This window comes from Zootoca vivipara, chromosome 12 (genome assembly GCF_963506605.1).
Source record: "Zootoca vivipara chromosome 12, rZooViv1.1, whole genome shotgun sequence".
NCBI lineage: Eukaryota > Metazoa > Chordata > Lepidosauria > Squamata > Lacertidae > Zootoca > Zootoca vivipara.
Window position 1 is genome coordinate 10,311,108 of NC_083287.1, and position 24,817 is coordinate 10,335,924.

Consider the following 24,817-nt stretch of genomic DNA (forward strand, 5'->3'; position numbering starts at 1 on the left):
GTCAGCTGACTCCAAAGTCAGGCGGTCGGAGGGCTGAAGTTGGAACGACCTTCCTTTTCCCATCATTTGGTTTTGGTTTTGCTGTTGTTGTTGTTGTAGGAATGTTTCCTCTGCTCTTGCTGCAGCTTCTGCATGCGGGATTTGGATCGCCCGTAAGTTCATATTGTTGTTGCTATATCACCCTCCCCATTCCCCCGATCGTAGCCTTGGTTTTTTCTTGTACAGGAGAATGGCACTCTTTACATTTCCGCACTGGGATCCCCGGAGCAGTGGAGGGTTGTGGGTCTGCTGCTATGGTGAACGCAGTGCAATTCAATCCCATGCACCGCCTTCTCTGAATGCAGGTGGGTCTCCTGTACAATGAGGGCTGGGTCGGGTGTGTGAGGAACAGGAGGGAACTGAGCCTTAGCAGATGGACCTGCGAGGAGTGCATACGGTTTTGAGCAGAATTCTGATTGAGGAAGTGAAAACACCCTATCTTCGCCTAGCCCAGAGATCCATACAAGATTGAGCCCGTGAGCGCCCAAACAGCGTTACAACACGAATTGCTCCTACTGCTTTTTCTCTGTTGCTGAACTCCCAGAGTGCTCTATAAAACTAATTTACTCCCCTGTCTCTAGCAAAGGAACGGAAAGAGCAACGAGTGAGCTTAGGGAAGGAGGTGACAAATCTAAATACTTCCTGTTGCATTTTAAGTGAAATAAATCGATACTAGCCAGTATAGCATTGTATGGCAGTCTGGGAGAGAAGCTCTGGGACCCTTGAGCTTCATGTAATAAGTGGCGGGGTGGTTTTTTCCCTGGCAAATGTCACGTTTTTGCAGCAGGACTGATGGATCCACAAAACCACACAGGGGTTGTCAATTCCCCATGTGCTTTACTAATCCAGAGGTCTAGCAGGGCAGTCTCAACAGACAGAACAACGGTAGTTCCAAACACCTTGCTAGGAAGTGCCCCTTCTTTAAGCTGCTCCCCCCCCCAAGCTTCCTATATTGGAACTATGGCTAATTTAGAAGCTACCTTTTAGAATTGTCACATGGCTTTTCCTTTCTATAATTGCATGTCTGCAATAGATTCTGTGATGTTTTTGTATGTTTAATTGTTGGTTAAAATCTGTAACTTCCACTTTTTTAAATATTGAATTTTGTTTTATTCTTCTGTACTTGTGTAGTCCTCCCTGATTCTTTGGTGCAATTTATTTTATTATCTATTGGATTTATCTACTGTGTTGAAATCTTTAAATACTGTAATAATGCAGCTAATTAGAGGTAACATAAAAGGAAACGAGATACCTGTTCAGCTGCTACTTTACATACAGTATGCATCTTTTAATCCTTATTATGTAACCATTTTGCTAGAGGCTATTAGGTGTTGGTCTCAGTGATTAGAATAAACAATCAGGGAGTCTTGTAGTTTTTAATAGCAGCAAACTTTGACTCTTAATAGTATTCAGTGTTGTTGCACATTGTTATTTCTAGCCAGTTTACATGGACGCAACCACAGCATAATTTTCCCCTACATTAGTTTTAGGAACAGGAGTTGCCGCTTTGTTAGTACAAGTGAATGTTATACATTATCTTGCTTTCATGAGCTTTGCTACTATGGAAAGTATAATTTTGGACAATCCAAAAAAACCATTGGCATGTTTGGGCAAAACAGAAACTAACAAACAACGTTAAGGTCCCCAAAGCACTACGCATGGGAAACAATAGCTTACAAAGCATCCTCGTTGAGAATAATGGAATCACAATGGCTACAACCGTGTCAAAGATCTGAACTTGTGAATGACAAGCATACTCTTGTCTGCTATATTGCCTAATTGTAAGTGTAGCAGTCTTCTTGTTCAGAGCCGGCCCATCCACAACACTAGATGAGGCAGCTGCCTCAGGTAGCAGAAATGGAAGAGGCGGCGCTCACATGAGCACATTGAGTGTCTGCCACTGCAGAAGCAGCCCAGGTAAGGGAGGCTTCAGCACTGGAAGAGTGGCACTGTGTTCTCCTGCCCAGCTTTGCCACTGGGCCGGAAAGGAACTTAGGAAAGTACTTCTCCTTAAAGAGCAGTGCTTTCTGAAGTCCGTCCCCCCCCCCCCCGGCACAGCCTGGTGGGAAGGCAAGGCTTGAGGAGATGGAGAGGGGCTTGCAGAGCCTCATGCCCCCTTCCATCATGGGGGCGGCAGGGGAAGTTCCACCTCAGGCATTGACAAGTCTTGGACCATGCGCCACAATTGAGACCACAAAAAAGTTCACAATTGCAAGATTTTGTCAAGATTATACTGGCCAGGGTGGATAACATAACATTTGTGTTTGTGTGACTGATGGGTTCATGACTTTTTTAAAGTTTTCTGAGTTTGTGCCAGTTGGGATTGTGTTTGCTGATGCTGCAGCTGCTGTGAGACAAAAACATCATGCAGGAACAGGAATTGACTCGGCACCCTGTATAGCAGGGGCCCCAAAATATGGCCCGGGGGCCGGATGCGGCCCAATTGGCCTGCCAATCCGGCCCGCAACGACCCCCGCCGCCCGCCGCCCGCTCTTACGGCGCGCAGCGCGGCAGCGCTCTTCCGGGTCGGGAAAAAAGCGCCGAAAATCCTTTGTGCGCATGCGTATGGGCCTCTCCCGACCCGGAAGAGGTCATTTCTGGGGCACTTCCGGGTCGGGGGAGGCCCATACGCATGCGCACAACGGATTTTCGGCGCTTTTTCCACCCTGGAAGCGCGCCGCCGCGCCAGTAACTCCCCCGCCCGCTGGCCCGCACAGGCGCGCGCTCCCCCGTCCTCTGGCCCACCGCACGATCGGCGCGGTGGGAACCAGCCCAAACGCCGGTAAGTCTGGGGACCCCTGCTGTATAGCAATCACCCCTTTCCTTTCTCGCCTCACCCAGTTGTGATGTATCATTTTGGTGCCACTGCTAACCAGGGCAATATGAGCTGCATTCCTAGAGCATCCATTGCATCTGTATTGGTTTGTGGTGCTGAACCCACAAAATGAGACAATATTTCCGAAAGCTGAGTAAACTTTGAGGGTGGGAGCACTACTTATGAACTGCTATGTGTAGTTCAGGCATCCCCAAACTGCGGCCCTCCAGATGTTTTGGCCTACAACTCCCATGATCCCTAGCTAACAGGACCAGTGGTTGGGGAAGATGGGAATTATAGTCCAAAACATCTGGAGGGCCGAAGTTTGGGGATGCTTGCTGTAGTTGAATTGGTTCAGAGAAGGATTGTTTCTAATTCTTGTGGAAACTGGTTGTACAACTGATGCCTATAATTTACAAAGTAAGAATACTCTGTGGACATAAATGTAGAGGTTTTTGAATTGGACGGTTACACTTTCGGAAGTTCAGAGTTCTGCTGCTGCATATACAGTGGTACCTCAGTTGTCGAACGTAATCTGTTCCAGAAAATTGTTCGCCTTCCAAAATGTTCGACAACCAAGGCAGAATGAGCGGTCGGCAATTCCATTGAGAAAATGGAGAAATGCACCTCGGAAGCCGTTCGACTTCCGAGGCGTGTTCAAAAATGGAAGCATTCACTTCTGGGTTTTAGGCATTCGTGTTCCGAATCGTTTGGCTTCCAAGACACTCAACAACTGAGGTTCCACTGTACTTCTAATTCAACGTGTTTTGAAAATATTTTCGAGATAGGTTTTTTAAATCATAAAATGTAGTGTCACAATTGCTGTATATGATTGGTTGCTTTTTCCTGGTTTCCACACTAGGGAATGTTCTTTATTATCCAGAGCTGACGGTATTACTGGGTTTCAAACCAAGAAATCCCTCCAGAGCTACATTGTTGTCTACTGGAAAATATTGTAGGAGAACAAGGAAGAATCTAGGACCATCCAAGAGTAAAGATGATCTTCAAACAGTTGTCACTTGAAACTAAGGCTGCAGCAGTTGCTGGAGTTGTCTTCTTCTCCATGATAGCATCTCGAACATTTTTGGCTGAAAGGATTGAGGAGAAGAGTTTGAGGTGGCTGGTCAGACTTCAGATGTTACTATTTGTTAATGCCCTGATGCTCATAGGATCGCTTCACATATGGAGAAGACTTGTGACCGTGTTCTACAGATTACCAACTGCCATGTTGTCCTGTTTCACCTTATGGAAAACAGCTGTGTTAATGTTCCTGATTTTGGCACACTCGAGCTTTTTTACGGCTCTGCTGCTTGTGGCCGAGGAACCGTATTTCTTTTCTTTAGCTGCTCATACCTGCCTCGGAGGGTACATCCTCCTTATTTTCTGCCTCTTCGCCCTAGGCTCCTTGGAACAAGCTTATAAGCTCTTGTTCCAAAGACAAGCAAAGATGGGCAGTGTCAGTAAAAATTGCAAACTGGCAATAAAGCCAGCTCTAGCGGTTGTGTTGACAGTTGTGTTGACTGTCCTGGGACTCCTCAATGCTTCCCAACCTCCTGCCGTGAAGTCAGTAGCGATTCCTCTTCACAAACTGCCACCGTCTATGGACCAATTGAAGGTGGTCTTGCTTTCAGATATACACCTGGGGCCAACCGTTGGCAAGACCAAACTAGAAATGGTTATAAAAATGGTTAGGACTTTGAAACCGGACATCACGGTGATTGTGGGTGACTTGACTGATTCTGACGTGAAAGGCCTTGGGCATGCTGCGAAACCTCTTGGCATGCTTAACTCCCCACTGGGAACTTATTTTGTCACAGGCAACCATGAGTACTATACCTCTGATGTCAACAGTTGGTTTGAAGTGCTGAAATCACTAAACATCCGCCCTCTGCATAATGAGAACATCAAAATTGCGTCCCCTAAGGGTAGGAGCGCCGACTGGTTTTGTCTGGCAGGGGTAGACGATATCGAGGCTAAGGCAATGCATTACCCTGGCCATGGGATGGATTTAAATAAGGCTCTCGCAGACTGTGGCACAGATCATGCCATCATTCTTCTTGCCCACCAGCCACTTGCTGCTAAATGGGCTCTCCAAGCTCGGCCAGATATAAATTTGATCTTGTCTGGGCATACTCACGGAGGGCAGATATTTCCTCTGAATATTGCTGCCTATTTCTTGAATCCATTCTTTGTTGGCTTGTACAAGGTCGGACAAAACACCTTTGTGTATGTTAGCCCTGGGACTTTGTATTATGGAATGCCAATGAGACTGGGAAGTAGAGCAGAAATAACAGAGATAATTCTGCGTTCTCACTCATCAGTATGAAATAATTTATTTCTCTTGGGCTTGTGCAGTGCATCTTCTTGTTCATAAGATGCCACAATTTCTCTGGAATACTGATGAGCAGGTGGTTAGACCTGCAAGCTTTGGAATCTTCTATTACTTCTGTTACCAAGCCCTGTTTTGAAATTAAAGTGGTATATAAATTACAGTAGTAAAGAATAATGAATAAGATGAAGTACAAAATGTAATAGCTTTTGGGGATGCTACCTTTGAAACTCTCTTGAAACTTTAATGAAAACGTTCGGGGTGTGTAACATTGCCGCAGGTAAGAGTCAGTGAAACAACAAGGTTGTGAGATAAGTTGTCAAACCAGTATATTGCATTTTTGAAAATTCCCATTATTTTCTGCTTTTTGTATGGTGGCACTTTCATATTTATCCAGAGTTCTTGCATTGATTCCTTTGCTGAAATGTTATGTTTTGATCTGTGAATTGCCATTGAAATTGTTGAAATGCATTAAAAAGAATAAATTAAATTAAAACATACTCATTGTTGTGGCTTTTGGTGTGTTGTGTATTGCTGCTTCTGCTTTGTTTATTGTGACCTACTCTGAACACAATCTCCTTTTGTGGAAAGTGGTATACAAATTAAAAGTCTAGCCCCGACTACAAGCAGGAGTCTCTTCCCCTGCAACATACATCCAACTAAACTGAAACTAAAAATTACATATGCTAAAGCTATTTTTGGTCACCTGCTTACTATCCCTTGCTTTTTCCTGTAGCACTAATTGCAGTTGTTAACAGTCCAACAGGGTTACTGTCACAGGATGTGCGTTGCGACTACTCTAGAGTAACGACTCTCCAGACCTTTGCCTTTTCATGCTTTTATTAAGTGCAGGCTATTTACCGTGCTAGAGCTGTACAGGATACATGTTCTCAGTCTGACCCAGAACCCTGGAATGGCGCTTCCTGCGTTTTCTTCCAACATAAGAGTCGGGGCACCCCAAATCTCCTCCCGCATTTCCTCCTGCGTAATTCCGGAACCGGAGGGAAAAAGGGTATCCTTTCTATGTTTTCCTTCTCCCCCTCTTCCCCCTCTCTCTCTTCCTGTCCCACGTGCAGCAGGGGCTCTCCTATGCTGCCAGAGCCCTGTCTCCTTCCTCCTTCCTGAAGAAGTGTGCATGCACACGAAAGCTCATACCAAAATAAAAACTTAGTTGGTCTTTAAGGTGCTACTGAAGGAATTTTTTTATTTTATTTCAGTTATGTTTACGCTTAGCTACCTGTAGGGCATGGGAACCAGGGGGTTGTTCCAAAGATTTCATAGAAAAGTTGGCTTTTAAACCATGAGAGGTGGCATCAGGCAGGTGTTCTGAGAAATGGGTTCAAGCTAAACTGGGCAGCGAGGGCAGAGCTTTTAAGGTTGGTTGGATGCAAAGAGCAAGAGGATGTGAAGAGCAAGAGATCAAGATAGAAGAAGATCAGGGTTGGGAGAGAGAGGACGGCTAATATAGACCTAAAGGCATGCACCTATAGAATAGGGTTATGAAAGAAAAATATTAAAATAAGAGGGTTGAAAGAAAAAAACGGAAGGTAGCAATGTAATTCTTTAAGGAAAAAAAAGAAATGTTGATTTTGTAGAGATAATTGGTTTATAGGTTTTTCTTTTAGGATTGAATATTTCAGTGCTGGTACAGATAATCAAAATGAAGTGAATGATTTGGCAGAAATAATGATGCCAGGGCAGGGTTATATTAAATATTCCTTAGCACAGGGTTGGCTAACCTGTACCCCCTAGATATTATTGGACTCACAGCTCCCATCAGTCCCAGCTTGCAGGGCTGGGCTGCAGGTTCCCCACACCTGCTGTAAAGGTTAAAATAGTAATTTTGGTAACGTTTGATCAGCACAGAGGTGCGTTTTGGGTCTTGTATGTGTGGTGGTCAGTTCTGAATTGTTACAATGCTGGTACTATTTTGCATTACAGTAAACTAGACTGGAGGAGGGGAAATGTTGGTTTGAGGAAAGTGTGCCTCCCTCTCCTGGCATGGAAGGGCCATGTCTCTGCTTGTGATAAAAAATAAAAATAAACTTCTGTTCTTTCCTGAAAGCTAAAGTTCCTGTCCACCTAACGTATCTTCACAGGTCACATCCCAGAGAAGCTTTGGGATCGATTATGCCCACAACTGCTTCCTCAAGGATGGGAAACCATTCCGTTACATCTCGGGCAGCTTCCATTACTCCCGCGTCCCCCGGTACTACTGGAAAGACCGCCTCTTGAAGATGAAAATGGCAGGTCTTGATGCCATTCAAACGTAGGTAGCAAGAGTGGTTCTCAGGCAACCATTAAAATGGGTGAGGCATCCTCTGAAAATACGGCCACGAGTTATGTATTGACTTTCTTGGCAAAGAGCCAGAAGGTGTGGCAATATAGGAAACTGATTATAATTGTTGGAGAAGAATTGGCTGCAGTCCAGTTCAGGAGAGATGTTGCACATTTCCCAACTAAAAAGGTAGCCAGGAGCACATTCTGAAAGTGGTGCAATGCAGTTATTGACTCTTGACTTCCATTTATTCCAGAGCAAGGTACTGCTACCTAAAATGAGCAGATACTGTATGTGCATCCAGCTTATAGCTTCTGCCTTCCTTGTGCTGTGGCAGTTCAAGAGGTATTGACGCAGTCATGCATTTCTGCCTGCTTGCTTCTTCGGGGGGGGGGGGGGGAAGCAGAACAGTATGCTGTGCTTTAAAGTGTGTGAAAACGCTTCTCCGGGGTAAAAGTTGCTTGCTTTCTGCAACTTGCATAAACTGCAAATTTAGAAAAGTTGGATGCACTTGATGATTCTACTTCTTTTTTTTTTTACTTCTTCTAGTCATGGGGAAAGTGTATGCCAGGTATCCCCAAACTCTGCCCTCCAGCTGTCTTGGGACTACAGTTCCCACCATCCCTGACCACTGGTCCTGTTAGCTAGGGATGATGGGAGTTGTAGTCCCAAAGCAGCTGGAGGGCCGAGTTTGGGGGTGCCTGGTCTATGCCATCTATCAAGATTTTACCAAGCTTTGCCCATTTGTTCTCCAGGCTATTTTTGCACCTTCAACAACTAGAAACTTGCTGCATCAAAAAGAAACAATACTGGTGTTCGTGTGACCCTGAATTCTATGCCCCATCACCCTTCCTTGGTGACAGATTTTGTTTTGTTACCTTCTCCATGACCTGCTCCTCAGTAACAGCATTCTTATTTACAGCAGATATAATGACAAGCCTTTTTTTAGTGTTATGCTCTTCTGTGAAAGCTTTGTTGCTTTTGCATCTCTCAAACTGCAATATTCCTGTCAATTTAGGCTCCTGAAGTGTGATTCTAAGATAGAGTCACTAGAGAGAGCTAGATGCGTGAGCTCTGGCATGCTGAAATGCTTGTCGGAAGAAGCCAGCAGCACAATCGCTTCATCATGCATGAGAAAAGCACAGTCTATACCATGGGTAGGCAAACTAAGGCCCGGGAGCCGGATCCGGCCCAATCGCCTTCTAAATCCAACCTGCAGACAGTCCAGGAATCAGCGTGTTTTTACATGAGTAGAAAGTATCCTTTTATTTTAAATGCATCTCTGGGTTATTTGTGGGGCACAGGAATTTGTTTGTCCCCCCCCCCCAAAATATAGTCCAGCCCCCCACAAGGTCTGAGGGACAGTGGACCAGCCCCCTGCTGAAAAAGTTTGCTGACCCCTGGTCTATACTGAAAGGTTCTCCTGTGTGAGCCTTGTCAAATGAATGGCAACCGTACAAGCAGGTTCGCTCATGTTAGAGAACTTTCTCCCGAGTTATGTTTAAAATCTTCTGAAAAACAAATCCTTTAGCTTGGTTCCAAAGAGCCACAAGCAGAGGAAAAAGTACTGTGTGCAGTTCTGTGCACATAAGCACAAATCAAAGCACACAAGCATGGTGCACAATTAAGAGGGAGAGGCATGCTTTTAGCATGAAGGAAAGTCTTTGCATGATTCCCCACCCAACTCTGAACCCTCTGGTGTGGAGGCCTGCTCATGCATTCAGAAAAGGAACATCTGCACTTCATATTCCACTTGGCTGTTAGGCGTAATTCCTTCGGGTGCAATTATATTGCTGCTTGTGTCATTTTTGTTATTCTGAAGTAAGAGGCGTATGTGGTATTTGCAGGTATGTCCCGTGGAACTTTCACGAAGCTGAGCCAGGAGTTTACAACTTCGCTGGTGATAGAGACCTTGAGAATTTCCTGAAGCTTGCCGATGAGATGGGCTTGCTCGTCATCCTGAGAGCTGGGCCATATATATGTGCAGAATGGGACATGGTAAATATTTATCCTCATTTGTTGGTGGAGAGGCCAGAGGGCATTGCACGAGAGGATGTGTTATCCCATGCTTTCCAGTGTATTGCAAAAAGTCTGATCTTTTACAGAAGCAGTTGTGTTGCAGGTTTGCTGCGCAAGGTTTCCCAATCCCACCCAAGAATAGTGACAGTCTGGAAGCGCTCTTGGTTTTCACGTGTGACTGATTTTTACAAGATGATGGAGATGGAATACTGTTTGGTCCTAAATGCAGCTTGTCTGCTTGTTTCCATCCCAAAACTGGTCCAACCCCACCTGCTCTTTCAACTATAATCATGGTTCAGTTCCTTGGCCATGCTGGAGTCCGACAAAAAGAAGAGAATAAAGAAAAGCCCCTTTTAAATATAGTGGTTTTAAGTCAATAGTGGAATCAGTGTTGTTCCCCAATAGTTGCTTGTATGAGTTTGGGTGCTAGGATTTTTCCTGTTTTTAGGCTGGTTGACATAACGTGACCCTATCACCAATCATGATATATCACCAGCTAAACATTGCAATGCTCCAATATATCACAATGTCTGAAATAAGGATGGAGCTATGTAGAGGCATTGGCTGGCTTCACGGTTTTCCCCACATTGTGATTTTTGCATAGCACACACACACACACACACACACACACACACACACCCCATGATTTGCAGTACATTGCCAGGTCAAAAATTATGAAACCAATATAATGATATGGACTTCAAACCAGTTTTGGAAGATAAATTAATATATCACCAAGCCCTAACACCCATCATGATTTGCAATATATTGCTGGGTCAAAAACTATGAAATCAATATCATGATATGGATTTCAGACCAGTTTTGGAAGATAAATTAAAATATCTCGCCCAGCCCTATTTGGCAGATTTTAAAGGATGTGATCTTGGTAATGTCAAAGGGGACAGAGGCAGGCCGTTCTGCTTTACTTGCCCCTGATAGGTTCTTAAGACCCACTTAGCACCAAACAGGGAAGGGGCTGCCCAACTGAAGCCTTCCTTACATTGGTTGCATGGCAGTGCCCACAAAGTGGCAGCAGCAGGTCCACTGCAAGATCTCATGAGACCTTGCAAGATTTTGGCGACATATTGGTGAAAGCTGGCACCACTTCGACGGTGGCGGAGGTGCCTCTTAGGCTTTTGCTGCCCAAGGTGGCAGCCTCAGCCTGCTTTGTGTGTGTGCTGGCCCTGATTTCAACCTTCTCAAAGTGTCGTGCTGTGCCACCTCTGGGGGTGTGGAGCCATTCGGATGGCCCTCAAAATCCTTTGAAGAGGCCACTGTCCATTTTGACAAAGGTGCTGTAGCACAACTCTGCTGGGGACAGAGCCATGGCTTCATGTTGATTTTAGGGTTGATTTTAGTGCTCTGAGCACTAGGTCAGGCCACACAGCCCATAGACCTGCATTGTTAGGTAGTAGACCAGGACTGTGAATTCAGCATAGTAACCCCAAGCTTGTGGAACCCCTCCCAACTGAGTTTAGAAAGGTTGCTTCCTTCCTGCACTTCAGATGTATGGCTAATGCTTCCTTTTCCCCGCAGGCATTTTAAAATAATGTTTGGTTTTATGATAAAAAGAAAATACTGCTTTATTGTCCCACTTTCTGTGGATTGTCTTAATGTACTCCACAGAGTTAATTTGGATATGCAGGAAATGGTAAAAATAAATTTAAGGAACCACAGAAAGAGGGGGGAGGAAGTCAAGTTTTGAAATGTTAAAATGACTGTAAAATTATTGAAATGTATAAATGTGAAAATCATAAATTATATACAGTATATACGTATAGGAACTCTGATGACAAAAAAAATGTACACCACTTAGAAATCTGAATAATTGAGGAGTATAAAAATGCCTTCAATGAACAAATAATACTATTCCTGCTGGCTGACTATTATAGTAGATGCTTCCAGCAGGTGGAAATCCATCTATTTTCTGAGGCAAGTATCTTTATATGGTTTTGCTTTCCAAGTATATTTTATAGTTTTCTTTTTTCCTTTCTAGGGAGGTCTACCTGCCTGGCTATTAGAAAAAGAAACCATCGTCCTTAGATCTTCTGATGCAGGTAATGAGTTCAAGAAAATGCGCAGTGTTCACTATCGGTACTTAAGACGACATTGCTGGAAGTCAAATGTGAAGTTCATACCTGTGAACCGCTTGCTATCCTCCCTCCCCCATGTGATTTCATGGCTTACCTTAGGTATGGGATTAAGCAGAGAAAGGTAACCTTATAGTTCTCTATCCTATATCCAGGGATAGTTGGAAATGATGGCATGAAGATGGCAAATGAAAGACACACCTTGAATGTGTGAATCAGCCCATAAAATGCTCTTAACACATTTTGGGGGAGCAGTGAAGAGTTTAAGAGACAAGCAAGGGCTGCTCCCATTTTTGAGCATATAAACCATGACTGTAACTCAGTTCTGGCCCACACTTTAATCAAAACATGGAGGTTTCTGGTTCGGCAGAGAGCCGAAGTAAAGAGAAACATGGCGGCCTTAATGTTAGCAATGCCAGGGATTTGAATGATTATTTATTTTTATTTATTTTTTTATTCAGGAACTAAGCAACAGGGATATAAACAACTTTTGCATAAAATCATTAATAGCTTCCGATGTATGCAATCTCTCTTTTATATTTTTCCAGATTACTTGGCAGCTGTAGAAAGGTGGATGGGGGTCTTACTACCAAAGATGAAGGTTCATCTTTACCAGAACGGGGGCCCAATAATTATGGTGCAGGTAAAATTATGAAATTGAAATAAATGCATGCATGGAATTTCCTATAATATACAGTCATACCTCAGGTTGCAAATGTGATTCATGCGGGAGGCACATTGACAACGTGCAGTGCAGAGTCTGCGCACGCGTGTGATGTGATTTGGTGCTTCTGCGCATGCGTGTGACGTCATTTTGTGCTTCTGCGAATGCGCGAGTGCTGAAACTTGGAAATAACCTGTTCTGGTATTTCCGGGCTCGGCAGGGAGCGCAACCCGTAGTGTTTGCAACCCGAGGTATGACTGTACATGAAAACGGGAAAAAAACCCAAAACCTGAATTCTGTTAGTGCATTTATTTGGAAATGTATCATTTTAAAGCATTTTCCCACTTGAAAGGTTGTTCATGGTATACTCATTTTAGGATAGAATAATACAGCAATGTCCACCCGGTCAACTGCCATCGACAGGTAGAGTGCTACGGTCCTCCATGTTGATCGCGGGACTAAAAGAAGAGACCGCCCGGTTGCTCCTGAGTGATCATGACGCGCCTTGCCCCCATGTCCGCCTCACCCCCCCCCCAAAACAGCTCAACAACTCTGGTTACTCCTCCCTTTAAAAAGTTCAACAACTATGGGCAATGGCAATGGGTAGACCACTGCCAGTTTTATTACACTGGGAGTAAATTGCAGTGTCTATAGAGTTGGATGTGCGTGGAATAATATATTCAAGTGATGCGGGATTGGGGGGGGGTGTTATTCAGAAACCATATAATTTCATAATCGTTCATTTCCAAGAAACGACTTGCTGCAAATCTCAGGCATAAAGGACAAGACTGATGGTTGTGTAGCACCTGCAAAAGCTGCTCTTACTGACCAGATCTGGGTGGTTAACCTGTGGCTCTTCAGATGATGCTGGACTGTAGCTCCTTATCCATTGGCCATGCTTGCTGGGACTGATGGGAGTTGGAATCTAGAAACATCTGGAGGACCACAGGTTAGGCATGCAGGAGATGGAACATTTACACCAGTCCTCTTGAGAGAGTACCTATGTCCCCAGGACTGCCATTGCTTAATTTGTACAGGCAGGACTTGCCAAGAATTAGGAATAAAGATCTTATTTATTGACCGTGGCGAGAACAACCATAGCCAGTACATGGAAAACATTACAACTGTTGGCCATGGATAAGTGGTTTGAAGCAGTCTGGCGGACAGCTTTGTTGGAAAAGCTAACATGGAAACTGCGGGTAGCAAGAGGCCAAAAGAAAAACGATAACTTCTATACAGTATGGGGCGATTTTATTGAACACACAGGTAGCGAGGCCCATAGGGGAGTAGTGTTTGGGGTGGGTAACACAGTTTGGAATACTTGAAGTATACATTTTAACCTTTCAGATTGTTGCAGATATAATGTGCTCCTTTTAATAAGATTGGACCACACAATGTGTTATTTTATGGTTTTTAAGATTATGAGAAATATATTTTCTCTAGTAAATAAACTATTTTTAAATTTAAAAAAACACGCAAAAAAACAGTCCTCTTGAGAATGTGGGCCACACCGCCTCATTCCTACAATTTATTTCATTCATATATGTTTAGATCTCATTGAACAAATGGCTCACTTGCGCATAGTGGCATCTAGGTAGTTAGGATACTTCGCAGTGTGTTTGAGCCCTAAATTAACATACACCTAATCTATGGTGAGTAAAAAAGACAGAAGAGGGAGTATTTCTACCTCTCTTCTCAACCTCAAAATGGAGGCCTCAGAATGTGGTTAAGCTGCTTCCAGGCTACCCAGGAAGTTGAAACTTGCTCTAACAGCAGCCTACGTTTCACTGATTACTAGGAAAGCCTTAAAAAATGGAGCGTTTTTACATCTAATAGTCAAAACTTGAGACACGAAGTTTTCCTCACCACAGAGGCCATCACTCCAGCACATATTGAGCCTAGCAGAATGTGGAGTGTTTGGTTATGAGAGTCCATTGCGTCTTCACACCCTTCAGGCCAACCAAGGCTACAATCCTATACTGTATACCCATTTTCTCAAACGTAAATATCATTGGCATGCATAGGTTTGCACAGTAGGGTTTAAAGAACACATCCTGCTGTAGCTTGGAGCCTTCTTACAAAATACAAGCTTCATTTACTAGTACAGTGGAACCTCGGTTTATGAACACCTCGGTTTACGAATTTTTGGTTTACGAACGCCACGGACCCATCTGGAACGGATTAATTCACTTTCCATTACTTTCAATGGGAAAGTTCGCTTCAGTTTATGAACACTTCAGTTTATGAACAGACTTCCGGAACCAATTGTGTTCATAAACTGAGGTACCACTGTATCGAATAAGCTTTTTACTTTTCTTCTAAAATGGCTCCACATTAATGGAATGCAGTATTTTGTATCACAATCAAATATGGCATCTGCTCTGATAATTCAATACAGGACTTTAAGAAAATAAATCAAACTGAAAATTACTCCAGATATAATTGCTACTGCTAGACATCTTTCTGCGTCCACTATTATGTGAGTGGCACAAATTGCTTGCAAGGCAGAAGTCTGATAAGGAGATCACTATAAATTAGTATTAAAAAGCAATGTTATTGAATAGTATTTTAAGCTGCTCGCATGGATTTAAGTCAAGATTTTTTGTTTCCTATGAAAAGAGGGTATTTAAGGCGGTTAGCATGTATTGGGAAAATCATAATAAATACTGTGTTACTTTGGAAAAATGTTCCCCCAGAATTCCCAAAAAGACCTGCAGGAGAGGTTTTATTTGTGGAAATATGATCTTATTTTAGTTTTTTTTAATATGATTATTTGAACTTCTGTTGTTTTTCTACACATGATAACCTTTCCACTTGTTGGTTAAGTTCCACGGTAGTTGACGGTTGCCAGCTTTTTTTCTTACTAATTTTATATGTATGCTTTGTTTAGGTTGAAAATGAATACGGAAGCTACTTTGCCTGCGATTTTGATTACCTTCGTTACCTGCAGAGTCTTTTCCGTCAGCACCTGGGGGATGAGGTGGTGTTGTTCACCACAGATGGCGCAAACAAGTCTTACCTGAGATGTGGGACTCTTCAAGGCCTTTATTCCACGGTGGATTTTGGACCAGGTTGGTTGCTGTCTTGGGCAGCGCAACTAACTGGAGGCAAGATTGTGGGAAATTTACTTGCAAGTACGGTGGAATTGATTCCCAAGTAAAGATGCAGAGATTTGGGCAGATATATACTGGTATATATATTTCATTTTTATAGGAACGTAATAAGCTACTGAGGCTAGTGGGATTCAGTTACTGGCGTGCTGAAAATTTAGGTTGTGCAGTTGATGGGGAATTTGTACACAACAATCCTACTTCTCCCAAAGAGTGGTATTTCTATCAGGAAAATAATGGGGAAATGCACATTTGAGCACCATTTAGATGTCCATCTGCTTTTCCTTCATTGGAATTAGACCAAAGTAGTCCACACCTGCACACATTTGAATCGGTGCACATTATTATTATTATTATTATTATTATTATTATTAAAAAATACGACAGGTATGGTAGTTTCTCCATTTTAGGATTGCTTTTCCTAAATATTTTTAATATCTCTGCCCCCTGCCCCCTTTTATTTATTCAGTTTATCAACTTTGGCAAGACGTGCTGGTCCTGCTGTTTGGGTTTCTCTAGAGAGAGGTTCTGACACTGGGGAATTTTGAAAACGTCTTCTACCAGTGTAATATGCAGAGTTAAATTATTATAGTATGCCTTTCACCAGTATAATCCTAGTCTGTTTATTCACATGGTGTCATTCTGGGGGGTTTCTTTGCATTGAGCTTTATCTTGTGAGGGTTGTTTAGGTCCCATGCTTGATAAACCTATGGCTAGATACCCAAATGAATGCCCCTGTTATGAATGAGTGTGCTTTTTGTGTTCTATTCAGCAAGTCACCTCAAATATGTCTGTGTTGTTTTCAATTGTGCAAGGTTCTTTTTTAGGTTAACATAGTTTCCCAGCCTTCTCTACTTCTTTAATTTGCTTTAAATAATATAGTTATAGCCAGGCTTCCCTCTCATTCTTCTTGCACCTAGATTCTGTCCATAGTTTTCTTTACAAAGTTTCCTGTCATAATTGATGGACTCTAGTTTCCCTTTTGCAATTCTCCAGTGTGTGTAGAATGTAAAATGTAAAATGCTTCTTTGTTGACCGCATGTACGACTTTGTGTAGATATGTTGTGCGCAGGGCTTTTTTTCCAGCCGGAACTTGCCGGAACTGAGTTCTGGCACTTCTCAGGTGGGCGCCATTGCCATTATAAGAGAACAAGGCAGCTATTAATGGTGAGTTCTGGCACCTCTTTTTCTAGAAAAATATTGTTGGTTCTGCATTAAGAAAGGCACGCTTTTCCATTTAAACAGGGGCAGCTGCAGGGTGCATTACAGATGAGGCCTGTAGTAGCAGAGAAACGGCAGCATAGGAATCAGTTTTGACACTCTCTTTTCTTCATTTATTTGCAGGTGCTAATGTCACAGCGTCATTCTTAACTCAGAGACACACTGAACCTAATGGCCCCTTGGTATGATTTCAACCCTTCCCCTTATGTTCATACAATACTCCTGATATGAGTGCATAACAATACAAAGGCGGTTGTAGTAAGATGTTAGCAGTCATGGGTTGAATTGAAGTACCGTAAGGTTCAATTCAACACAACACCTTTATTGGCATATATATAGCAATAAAAATCATATAAACCATCTATACAAAATATAATTCTGAGACATACAATGAAAAGGGGAGAGAGGAAAGGGATCGTGAGTCCTCAGCGGTCACTGTTGTGTAGGCCCAACTGCCCCAGATTTAACTTCAAAAATTCTAGTCAAGAATCGCACCATAACTCTGGTAAGTGCAGGAGAGTCATCGCTCAGCAGAAACTGGGTCATGGGGTGTTTATTGGAGGGGGCCCAGAGCCACAAAGAGGACATCGAGGGATCATCACTTAAGATGTTAAAAAGAGGGCATTCCAGAATCATGTGGTCCATAGAGTCAGGTACATTCTGGCCACAGGTGCAGAGTCTGTACTGTAAGGTATACCAGATGCATAGACATATTTAAGTGTTTTGTTATTCTTTCAAATGCCCCCAAAGAACTTGTTACGGACAAAATACAAGGCAGCAGGGATAGTTAACCGAGGGAGTTCAGCATATGTAGTTGGGGAAAGTTTATGGTGGGTGAGGAAGAATGGCACTACAAACAAACAAACAAACAAACAAACACAATGCTTAATGCATGGGATTCTTTTGTATCGTCAGCTTGAGGGAATCTTGGGTCCCTTTGGTCCAAATGTTGGGCAATTGGGCAACTGGTTCAAGTAGTCTGAGAAAGCTGAAGTTGAATTCCTTCATCTCCTTGTCACAAAAAAGAGCTGGCTAATATTCAGATTCTGCACGATCCCGTGAGATGCTGCAGACATAGGCAGAGTGGAAGGAATAGCCGTGGTCAGAGTTTGGGATCAACACAGGGATGACTGCTTCAGATGACCATCTAGAGCCAATGTAGTATGTGACTTGGGCCTGGGAAACCCAGGTTCAAATGCTTGCTCAGCCATGAAGATCACTAGGTGACCTTAAGCCAAGCACAGTTCTGTGCCTAGGCTGCTATTGTTTTGGGTCAGGTTTTCCCAAACTTTGGTCTCCAGCTGTTTTTGGACTGCAACTCCCATCATCCCTAGCTAGCAGGACCCAGTGGTCAGAGATGATGAGAACTGTAGTCCAAAAACAGCTGCAGACCCAAGTTTGGGAAACCCTGGTTTGGATAAAGCAATATATAGGAGTGAACTAGTCTTCAGGCTTCAGGGATCTACTTTCTCTTTTACTGTAGCACCAAGGTTCACAATCTCAAGTCACATGCAAAGTAATGGACAGGAGGTTGGTGCTGATGCGGAATGGTGACTTGAGTGGGGTGGGGCAGAGACCATCAGTCACATACGACATCCTATGAGGCATAAAGTTCAAGGACCGCCTCTTCCATATGAACCTATCTGGACCCTGAGATCATCTTCTGAGGCCCTTCTTTGTGTGCCTCCTCCTCGAGAGGTCTGGAGGGTGGCGACATGAGAACAAGCCTTCTCTGCAGTGGCTCCTCATCTGTGGAATGTCCTCCCAGGTGGCACCAGGCAAAAATGTTACTTTTTAACCAGGCCTTTGGTTGATCTGAATGACACCCTATGCCCTTTTATAATGTGGCTATTTTTGGGGGGGGGTGTTATTGGGTTGTTTATTTTGATTATTTATATTGTGGTTTTTATGTTGAATCTTTTCTGTGAACCGCCCTGAGAGCTCCTGGTATAGGGCAGTATATTATTATTATTATTATTATTAATAATAATAATAATAATGATGATGATGTTAGTATTGCCTGCATTTGCTATTTACAATTCTATGATTCTAACATGAACTTTATACCTACATTGGCAGAATCTATTTTATGTACAGTGATATGTAGCGTATCTTTTTTTTTGAGCACTATTTCCCCATATATTCATCAAAACATTTCCACTCCTTTTGAATTTTTTGATTCGATTGGTTTCTTATAATAGCTGTTAATTTTGCCAAAGCTAAGTATTCATTTAACTTACAAATTCATTCCTCCCTTGAAGTGGGAGTTTGTGATTTCCATTTAGCCGCAACCACTACTCTAGCTGCTGTGCTTGCATATAAGAAGATTCTCCCCCCCCCCCCCGATGCTATCTCTTCCCCTATCAATCCAAGGAGATATATCTCTGGTTTTTTTAATTATTGATATTTCCAACATCATCTTTAATTCTTCTGTTCAGAATTTTTTAATTTCCTCACACCTCCACCACATATGTACTGTTGTTCCTGTTTCTTTGCCACATCTCCGACAAAGGTTGGATTTCAATTTATATATCTTTGCCAACTTAACTGGTGTTAAGTACCACCTATGGAACATCTTGATAAAATTTTCTTTGATTGTATATGAGGCGGTATATAATTATAATGCACATCAATCTCTTGACTTTTGTCTTCTGGGTTTCTGGGGTTTTTCCTGTTGTTATTCTGTCTCTCACAGCTACAATAAACCTACCATTAAAATTATGGACTGGTCATTTCTTCGTCAGAGGGCAAACGGGCAAATTTAGCAGGGGATCAAATACTCCCCCCCCCCACTGTACCCTGAGTTGGATTCGCTCAAAGATGTTGATCTGGAAAACACGTACAAAAGCTTCTCTTTCTGCTGAGTGGCTTGAACGTGGTAAAAAAAATAAAACCTTTGATCGCCGACACACTGCTGCTTAGATCTCTTCTTCCATTGTTTTATTTCTTCTTTCAGGTCAATTCTGAGTTCTACACTGGCTGGTTGGATCATTGGGGCCACCGTCACACCGTTATATCACCATCAATTGTAGCTAAGACTCTTAGTGAAATTCTGGCACATGGGGCCAATGTTAACATGTAAGTTCACCAACATCTATTTAAATGAGAGCTTGGGTTTTTAGTACAGCATTTTTGACTGCCTATTTGCCTCTCTTTTCAGGTATATGTTTATAGGAGGAACTAATTTTGGTTACTGGAATGGTAAGAAGTGTGTGTTACTTGTGTGCGAGCACTTTTTTTATAATAATAATAGCTGTTTTTTATTTTATTAAGCTGTTTTGGGTTATCTCAAGTACAGTACTGGATTATTTTCTTTGGAATAAAGAAAAAGGGTTCGAGGATACTAACTCAGAAGGCAAAACAGGACCTACTTTTCTTGGTTCCTTGAAACAGAGGGAGCAAGGAAGTATTATATGCAAAAGTGGTTGAAGGAGGTCTTCCCACATGGTGGGTCATCATAGTCTTATGGCCTACTTTTAGTAATACACTATGGGTCAGATAAAACAGAGGAACAGCCAGACAAGTTAGACGGCTGTATTTATTGCCAGGTACTCAGAGCTTAATTTATGACAGTGACTTGGGAGAAAGAGGTCCTTCAGATTTACATTCAGCCTCTGAATACTTGGGTCATAGTTTAGTCTTTCCATACTGGAAAAGTCAGCACTGTCCACTGTTGGAAGGTGACAACTTTGAAATGTAGGAATGCAGCTGATGTCCCTAAATCTGCACATCTTTTTTATTAGGCAATACAGATGTTGGGGCTTGAGAAAAACAGTCCTTCTGTGGGATAGTTTTGAGAAGAGCAAATGTATTGTTGGGAGCTGCCCAGAGTGGCTGGGGCAACCCAATCAGATGAACAGCATATAAACAATAACATTATTATTCTACTTCCTCCTGTGTTCATTTCCCTCCCTGCAGGAGCCAACATGCCTTATGCAGCACAGCCTACTAGCTATGATTATGACGCCCCGCTGAGTGAAGCCGGAGATCTCACGGAGAAGTACTTTGCTATTAGGGAAGTCATTGCCATGGTGAGTTTCTCCTAAAGCATCAATAGAGTATCTTTTCCTGCATTAGCCTTGGCTTCCATTGTGTCACAAGGACTGGAAATGATGGCTGCTGCTTGATGTTTTTGAACTCTGTGGCGTCCAGATTCAGTGGAGCAGGAATTCCCAGATTTGATTACGCATCTGAGAGTTAAGGAAAGTAGAGCCCTAGGAACATAGTCTAATTTTACCAATTATTTTTTATTGATTTTCCAAGTTTTTGGCAAATCCATAACAAATTGAGCAAACTTAATTTAATTTTTTTCAAAAAAACCCCAACTCCCCACCCCCTTAGATGTGCCCACAATGAACCCTTATTGCTGCTTAAATTTCACAGTTATTTTTACTTCACATTCCTTTTTTTCCTTTGTCCTTATCTATCAGCTATCCATTTGTTAATTAATTCCTGCTCGTACCTTAGTTAACATTTCCAATATTATCAAGTGAGGATTACTCCTCCATGTTTTAATCCACAGTAGTTCATTAATTATCATTAATTATTATTTCTGAAATAAAACTTTATTTTCCCTCCATAAGTGCATATAAACACCTAATAATTCCCCCTCTGTAATTGTTTTCCATTTGATTCTTAGCTGCCCAGATCTTCATTAGTGTACAGTCCATGTATCTCTTCACAACGCTTGTTATCTGTTGTCGGTTTTATAGTTTTGGGATTGGGTTTTCAAGGACAACCATCTTGCTCAGCATGCATTCCCACAGGTGGTGTCTTAAAAACCAGCCCATAAGATCAGGGAGAGGTATAGATGGACCATACATGGCCACCATCCCCTTTCTGTATGTGATTTTGTGTGGACTGGGTTGAGTACCCTTGCCAAACTCAATACACCCCACAGTCCATAACTTTACCTACTCCTTTGTGGCTTGGTGTGCAAGAGGACTGTCCTGAGAAGCCGTATGTTATCTATTCCATGTAGGTTTTAATGCCACGTAGAGCAAGTGTTGCTGCCTGGTGCTCATACAGACAATAAAGGCAGTCTACTGGAGAGTTCTTTTCTAGTGCTCCCATTTCTTTCAGTGGAGTTGTGCAGGACAACTGTAGCCAGTTGTGCTTCTAAACAACTGCAGGTGGGCACCCACCACTTCTCAGCTGAGGGACCACTGCTTCCCAGCTATTTGGCTTTTCCCACGTTGAGCAGGGCAGATCGGCCGCAGCAAACAAAAGCAAATTCTTCTGAGTCCTAAAGAAAACTAGAAACAAAACGAAGCAGAGGAAAACCGAAAGCAAACAGGGGAAAAAGTCCGGCAAGGAGACGAAAGAGGGAAGCCCCTCGGTTTAAATCTCCCGCAGCCACACCCCCTGCCAGTACTGATTGGCTGGTGGGGGGCATGACACAGCTGGGGGTTGGCGTGAGGGGGGCATCACTGTGAGGACCTGGATGCAACACTGCCCCCCGGGGAAGGTGAGCGGACTTCCCAAAGGTTTGCTCCCCAGCCATTTAACTGTGCTAGAAGCAGAAACTGGTGAAAAATTCAAATCGCCAACCCTACAAACAAAAAAAAGCCCTCGGAGCATTTGTGCAAGAGCTTTAAATCAGTGTCTCTTCAATGACATGATGCATGTGCCTGTGGAAAGAGGCAGCTGGTTCTTTAAATCACAAAGCCTGCTTTTTTCTTTTTTTAATTGCTTGTTCTTGTTTTAGTACAAGACAATACCACAGGGCCCTATTCCTCCATCGACCCCCAAGTTTGCCTATGGAGAAGTTCCACTGAAAAAGGTAGGTGGATATTGTATATTGTATAGTTGATTAATGTGGCTAGGATGGGTGCTTCTGCCTTGTGTTTATTAAGGACAATTTTTTGCCAAAGGCTAAAATACCCATTTATAATATAATAATAATAATAATAATAATAATAATAATAATAATAATAATAATAATTTAGTATTTATATGTCGCCCATCTGACTGGGTCGCTCCAGCCACTCTGGGCGGCTTCCAACAAATTAAAACGCCAAACACATAAAAACATCAAACCTTAAAAACTTCCTCAGCAATTTTGTAAATGTGGTAGAGCAAAAATAAATAAATAAGCACACCTCTAAGTTGTGGGTTTGATTTTGAGCTCAGAAATTGGTATTGTTGAATGTTCCATTAGGTGTAGCAATTTCTGGGAAATCCAATTCTTGGAAGTACGCATGTCATCAAGATCGTAGAACCATAAGAAGTCCACATATGCTATGAGGGTGACTATAAAGTTGATCGTACAATTTGGAGTGATTTTATGATAAGCAGATTTTCTCACCATGTGCATAGTTGCCATATTAACGTGGGGTGGAACTGGCTGGTGGTAGGCAGTTGTGTTGAATCTGCGTGAGAACGAAAGATGACAGCAGCAATAAGCAAATGGCCTCACTTTCTCTTCTTTTCCCTCTCCCAAGCAGTGTTAATAGATAGCAGTGTTAATAGTTCTATTTATCACAATTATATTTTTTTAATAATAATAAAACCCCACAATCTTATGTATTTTTCTGTATTGTAGGTGGGGACCGTAAGGGATCTTCTGAAAGACCTTTCACCATCGGGACCAATTAAAAGCACCTACCCTTTGACATTTGTTCAAGTGAAGCAGGTAAATGTTGGTCGTGAAAGAGTTTTGAGTTAGCATTTTGCACATTGTGTGTAATTGTCAACCCACCCACCCCAGTCAAATGAACTATCTTATGTCAGTCGTGGATTTTGCCCCATTGTCCTGCTGTAGTTCTTTCAGTGATGTTTGTGGGCATCTTGAGAAGAACCGTTCCATTTGTATACACTGTGCTTTCCATCACTTGAACCATGAAGTAGAACAGTGTTTCTCAACCAGTGTGCCTCCAGATGTTTTGGGACTACAACTCCCATCATTCCTGACCACTGGTCTTGCTAGCTAGGGATGATGGGAGTTGTAGTCCCAAAACATCTGGAGGCACACTGGTTGAGAAACACTGAAGTAGAACCTCCAAGGATTGTAGCTTCCAGGTGGATTGAACTGATCAATTCTAGCTGGGAGGCAGAACTGTGAATTCTTTCAGAAGGCTTTGGCGGTTAAGGCGGGTTAAGCCTGGGGCACCAGTGTGAGGTCCGAGCAGCTGGATGACTAGAAATGAGGATGCAGAGAATAATTGCACCAGAGAGAGGGAAGAACAGATACGAGGAACTGGCAGATCAGTGTATAAATACCGTATCTCTTCAGGTAAATGTATGGTTGAAAGAGAGGCAAAAGGACAAATCTATCTGACTTTTAGAAGACATCTGAAGGCAGCCCTGTTTAGGGAAGTTTTTAATGTCTGAAGTGTTATTCTGATTTTAGTCCTCTGTTGGGAGCTGAGGAAACCCAGCTAGATTGGCGGGGTATTATTATTATTATTATTATTAATCTAACATAGCTCAGCATCTGTCAAAAGAACTTCAGTGAAGGCAACAAGAGGATGTGTCATGGAGAACGATTGTTTAGTGGACGTATGAGGGTGCCTCAGACTGTGACTATTTTGCAGAGGATATTCAAAGATATACCTGGGCTTTAGACTTGCACAGTTAACGTGGGTTAAAGGGCTCTATCACCCTAGTGCTAGTCCACCTTTAAAAAGGAATCTGATCTTTTGTGATTTGGAAAGTGCATTGAATGCATTGAAAAATGTGCAATGCGCAAATCACTAATGGGAAGAGGTGTAAGCAAATAAGAGAGAATGGTCAATAAACAGGAGGGTCCCTAAGAAAGTGTTTGGCAACTTGATTTATAGAAAGATTAAGCAGCAGGAGGTTTGGGGAATAGGAAGACAGGTTGCATATGAACGACGAAAACCTAGTTTATTAAGCCAAGAAATGCTTGAGTGTCAAGCAGCCCCTTTCCCCGCTTGTGTGATGGGAGGGGAAAATAAACCTGGAAGGCACAGTTTACCATGGCTTCCGACATATATAAGAACTGGAAACAATGGTTAATGGCTTCCAAACAAACCAGGATTTGGAAGACTGTTTAAACCGTGGCTGGTTTGGAAGCCATTAACCATAATTCCATAATTCCCTGATCAGGTATAGCAGGAAGCTATGGTTAGCTGGCTTGTTTCCTTGCTTGCATGAAGGGAGCAGTGAAGCAGGAGCAAAGAGGTTACATGCTGGCGCATGAAGCTTATGCATATCCTGCTCATTGAACCAGAAGTTGATCATCCATGTTGGGCCATGTAGGTGTCGTCTTTTCATTTCATTGGATGAAT

The 24,817-nt window shown here is 42.7% G+C and overlaps 2 protein-coding genes across 2 annotated transcripts in view; both read left to right on the plus strand.

Moving 5' to 3' along the window:
• The first annotated feature begins 20 nt into the window (after nt 1-20).
• Nucleotides 21-24,817, plus strand: part of GLB1 (galactosidase beta 1) — a 38,994-nt gene continuing 14,197 nt past the window's right edge. The window contains exons 1-12 of the mRNA XM_035128920.2: nt 21-152; nt 7,283-7,452; nt 9,309-9,459; nt 11,477-11,537; nt 12,119-12,213; nt 15,125-15,305; nt 16,689-16,747; nt 19,522-19,643; nt 19,726-19,766; nt 20,484-20,596; nt 22,273-22,347; nt 23,110-23,199. Of these exons, the coding sequence (XP_034984811.1) occupies nt 102-152; nt 7,283-7,452; nt 9,309-9,459; nt 11,477-11,537; nt 12,119-12,213; nt 15,125-15,305; nt 16,689-16,747; nt 19,522-19,643; nt 19,726-19,766; nt 20,484-20,596; nt 22,273-22,347; nt 23,110-23,199 (1,209 nt within the window). The 5' untranslated portion in view covers nt 21-101. The remainder of the gene's footprint in view (nt 153-7,282; nt 7,453-9,308; nt 9,460-11,476; nt 11,538-12,118; nt 12,214-15,124; nt 15,306-16,688; nt 16,748-19,521; nt 19,644-19,725; nt 19,767-20,483; nt 20,597-22,272; nt 22,348-23,109; nt 23,200-24,817) is intronic.
• Nucleotides 27-7,274, plus strand: TMPPE (transmembrane protein with metallophosphoesterase domain). The gene is made up of 2 exons (XM_035128921.2): nt 27-152; nt 3,717-7,274. The coding sequence occupies exon 2, from the start codon at nt 3,852-3,854 to the stop codon at nt 5,178-5,180; it is 1,329 nt and encodes a 442-aa protein (XP_034984812.1). The 5' UTR covers nt 27-152; nt 3,717-3,851; the 3' UTR covers nt 5,181-7,274.